Below are 4,430 nucleotides of genomic sequence, written 5' to 3'. Positions count from 1 at the left end.
GCATATTTTGACACTTCGTTTTCGCGACCAAATACTTGTTGTCGGTGGAAACCACAAACGGTCAAGGAGCACTTTGCTATGATCTCTGGTAAAATAAATAAATAAATAGAATAAAAATGTTTAAAAATGTTTTTTAAGATGTTGTTTAGATTTTAAAAGGTCCTGCGGGCTGTTTTGCGGGGCTTTGGGGATAATCACCGTGTCAGTTGCAGCTTTCTTATGCAAAGCAGCTGTCTTTGAAGGCGGATCTTTTGGCAGGTTAGCACGGGACGGTAGCGCACTGAAGCGCACACCGCGCACAGCTACGTGCAAGTCACACGGAGCACCAAAGTCTTCGGAGATCCGCTCCACTTAACGCCTGCGGACTAATTCACGATCTAATGTTATCTGGGTTTTTACATTTAAAAAAAGAAATCTTGTTTTTGCAATACTTGGGCGCATGGTTGCATTAAGGATTACTCTTCGTGTCTGTATTTTTGCTGTTCGCGTTTGTGTCTTTGCGGTCATAGCAGGAGCGCCAGCCGAATGATCACAAACTGAAAAGTCTGGGCACTTTTAGAGGATTACCGGACCGTCTTACTGCCCGGCAGAAGCAGGAATCCTCGGATCGGATTTGTTGGCAAACCGGTAAAAGACACTAGCTGCGTTATCAGTAACACATCAGTAATAAGAAATCAGTTTAGATAAATGCGATGGACGAAGGATTCTCCGTTGGCGTTCCCCATGGGAAGCGTTGGTTTTTTATAGCGGACGCTCTGACATTTTCTTCGTGAAGGATGTCTACTTCTTGATCGAAGTATTTACTCGTCGTCTGCGTCTGAACTAATACGTAGCTGTCGTTAAGTGCGTTAACTGTCCCACGGACTTATTTTCGTCTTGTGACTCAGATTCGCACATCAGCAAACTTAACGAACCTGTCCTGCAGCCAACCTGTCTTAACCCACAAAAATACATGAGTTAATCCACGGGGAGAAAATGACTCCCTTCGCTTCTCCGTGGAGTATTCTCAGCCTTCTGCTCCTGCTGTGCGTGTCTGGGCCGTGCTTCGCCATCGGCTCCATGGACGGCGAGCGGTCGGGCGATGGCAGGTGCCAGGAGATCGCCATCCCCCTCTGCAAGGACATCGGCTACAACCTGACTGTCATGCCCAACTTAATGGGCCACGAGGACCAGGGTGAGGCAGCCATCAAGCTGCACGAATTCGCTCCGCTGATCGAGTTCGGTTGCCATAGCCACCTACGCTTTTTCCTGTGCTCCCTCTATGCACCCATGTGCACGGAACAGGTGTCCACGCCCATCCCCGCATGCCGTGTGATGTGCGAGCAGGCCCGACAGAGGTGCTCGCCCATCATGGAGCAGTTCAACTTCTACTGGCCAGACTCGCTGGACTGCTCCAGGCTGCCCAACAAGAACGACCCTAACTTCCTGTGCATGGAAGCTCCTAGCAATGGGAGCGACGACCCCGCTAAGGGCACCCACACCCAGCCGCCGGACTCGCGGCCAGCTCGCTCCGGGAACAGCCGGGAGCTTCCCGTTAAGGAGAAGGTGGGCAAGGATACCTGCGGCAACACCGGGAAGTTCCACTATGTGCAGAAGAGCGAGTCGTGCGCTCCCAAGTGCTCCCCCAAAGTGGACGTGTACTGGAGCCAGGCGGACAAGCGCTTCTCGCTGGTCTGGATGACCGTGTGGTCCATCCTGTGCTTCGTCTCCAGCGCCTTCACCGTGCTCACCTTCCTCATTGACCCGCAGCGCTTCAGGTACCCCGAGCGGCCCATCATCTTCCTCTCCATGTCCTACTGTGTCTACTCCGTGGGCTACCTCATCCGGCTCTTCGTCGGGGCAGAGAACGTGGCGTGCGACCGCGACGGCGGCGTCCAGTACATCATCCAGGAGGGGCTGGAGAGCACGGGCTGCACCATCGTCTTCCTCATCCTCTACTACTTCGGCATGGCCAGCTCACTGTGGTGGGTCATCCTCACGCTCACCTGGTTCCTGGCCGCCGGTAAGAAGTGGGGTCACGAGGCCATCGAGGCCAACAGCAGCTACTTCCATCTAGCCGCCTGGGCCATCCCAGCCATTAAGACCATCCTCATCCTCGTCATGAGGAAGGTGGCAGGCGACGAGCTGACGGGCGTGTGCTACGTGGGTAGCATGGATGTGAAGGCCCTGACGGGCTTCGTCCTGATCCCGCTGTCCTGCTACCTGGTGGTGGGCACGTCCTTCCTGCTCTCAGGGTTCGTGGCGCTCTTCCACATCCGCCAGGTGATGAAGACCGAGGGCGAGAACACAGACAAGCTGGAGAAGCTGATGGTGCGAATCGGCGTCTTCTCTGTGCTCTACACTGTCCCTGCCACCTGTGTCATAGCGTGCTACTTCTACGAGCGCCTCAACATGGACTACTGGGAAGTTCTGGCAGGAGAGCAGCGCTGCGCAGAGGCAGTAGGGGGCGGCGGTGGCGGCGGTGAGGAGTGCACTATGAAGAGCTCCATCCCAGCTGTGGAGATCTTCATGGTGAAGAACTTCATGCTGCTGGTGGTGGGCATCACCGGTGGCATGTGGATCTGGACCTCCAAGACCCTGCAGTCCTGGCAGAACGTCTTCAGCCGGAAGCTGAGGAAGAGGACGAGGAGGAAGGCAGCATGCGTGTTCACGGGCGCCGGACCCTACCTGAAGCCTCACCCGGCGCTCAAGGGGCACAAGACAAAGTATGAGCCTGCAGGACCTCTGGCCACGTGTGTGTGAGCACGTGTGTGAGCACGTGTGCACACACAGCGAACAGGCACATTTACACGGGACCTCACAGACTCCAAACATATACGCACACAAAGCAAAGGAACACGGTTTTGTGGAATCTCACAGACCCAGACAGCAGTTCCGTTTATTTTCCAAGACCAAGTTCACATTTATTTTATGCAAACCTCAAAAAACAAAAAAAAAAAAGCAGGAGTGTGCTGAACACTGACATTTCTGTTTTCAGTTTAAGTGTGAACGAGTGCAGTGCTTAGTCTGGCTCTCCTACTGGCACTACTTATGTACTTACCGAACTTTTGTGGCAATTGAAAAAGGTTTGTTTTTTGTTTGTTTGTTTTTTTGCTGTTGTTGTTGTCGCTGTTGTATTGTTTTGTTTTTGTTTTTGTTCTTAAACAAAGAGGAAAGAGGGTGCAATCCCTCTTTATCGACGTGTCACTGGGAATGCCTGTATCATGTGCAATAGATGTTTCCCTCTGACAGAGAGAAAAAAGACTCTTATTACTGTAGGGGCCAATGAAAGGCACTACAGAGGTTTCGCGAACAATGGCCGTGAATAGGGGGGTGCTGGTGCCCGTCTGCGTGTCCCCGCGGCCCTTCAGTGGAAATGAAGGCCATGTTTCCTGCACCCCTGCCCTCTGATGTCCTCTGACATTGGGGAGCAGCTGTCGGCCGAAGCTTCGTCCCAGAACGAACCGGCCTTTGTGAAGCCCTTCCGTGCCGCGGAGCAAATTTACAAGCACTAAATATTGCCGACAAGGACAGAGGCCTTTCGATTGGGGGGGATGGGGTGTTTTTTACGGTGGGATTTTAATCCCGCCTCCACGGTTTGTTTTGTTATACTGAGCTCTTTTTCTTTGGTTGCACAAAGATACTTTTGTGTATATTTCTAAAAAAAAAAAAATCATATTTTGTAAGAGTAAATAAAAACCTTCTAGTTTGGAAACTTTCTTTGTGTTTGGTGTTGAACAGTTGTTTCCTTCGCAAGTGAAAGGAGAAGGCAAGATTTTCATCGGTTTTAATCGGACACGTCTTCCTTCTCAAGCTAGCCTTGTTTAGCTCGGAATGGAGAGAGATGACTAACATGAGAAAGAATTTGATGGCATCAGAAAGATTATAAAAAGCTACGTTTTAAGAACCTTTTTTCGCTTTTGCTTAAAAATCGACCACTTTAGAAATGCCTTTCATATTCCACTCTTATTAAGACGAATCTATTCACTTCCACGTCCCACTTCTAAACACTTAGCGAGCCAAGGCTTTAAAGTGTTTTGGGCCTGCAGGTATTTTTTTTCTCTCCGTTTTCCTGTGGTTTAATTGTAACATCAAATCAGGCCACTTCAGGTTCGAACACTTTGATGTAAACGAGGATGGCGTTTCGCCCGTCGCGATACAGCGAGCGCGAAAGTGTGTCAGCGTTGCAGCGGGAAGGCGGAAAGACACCTCTCTCTCCTTATGACGCCGCAGTCGGGACGAACAGCCATTCAGGCTTTTGTGTCGGCAACCTCTGAAGCGCCCCGTACAGTGAGAATCCTCCACGAGAAACGCGGGGGGACTTCAAACGCATCAGCTGGCGTCCGTGACTCTGATAGCCAGCACTTTCGGCGTGGCCGCACTCCGGCCGGGCTTTTAAAGTTAAAGCTGCCAGGTTTTGAGAAATGTTTACAGAGCACCACATTCACCGT

At 51.4% G+C, this 4,430-nt stretch overlaps 1 protein-coding gene across 1 annotated transcript in view; it reads left to right on the top strand.

Annotated features, from left to right (window-relative positions):
* fzd10 (frizzled class receptor 10) overlaps positions 1–3,667 on the top strand; it is a 3,715-nt gene extending 48 nt beyond the window's left edge. The window contains exon 1 of the mRNA XM_027022061.3: positions 1–3,667. This exon is cut by the window's left edge and continues 48 nt beyond it. Coding sequence (XP_026877862.3) covers positions 976–2,742 — 1,767 coding nt within the window. The 5' untranslated portion in view covers positions 1–975 and the 3' untranslated portion in view covers positions 2,743–3,667.
* Positions 3,668–4,430: the final 763 nt, after the last annotated feature.

Source organism: Electrophorus electricus, chromosome 20 (assembly GCF_041902795.1).
Source record: "Electrophorus electricus isolate QZ-2024a chromosome 20, ASM4190279v1, whole genome shotgun sequence".
Lineage (NCBI taxonomy): Eukaryota > Metazoa > Chordata > Actinopteri > Gymnotiformes > Gymnotidae > Electrophorus > Electrophorus electricus.
This window is presented reverse-complemented; position numbering and strand designations above follow the sequence as displayed.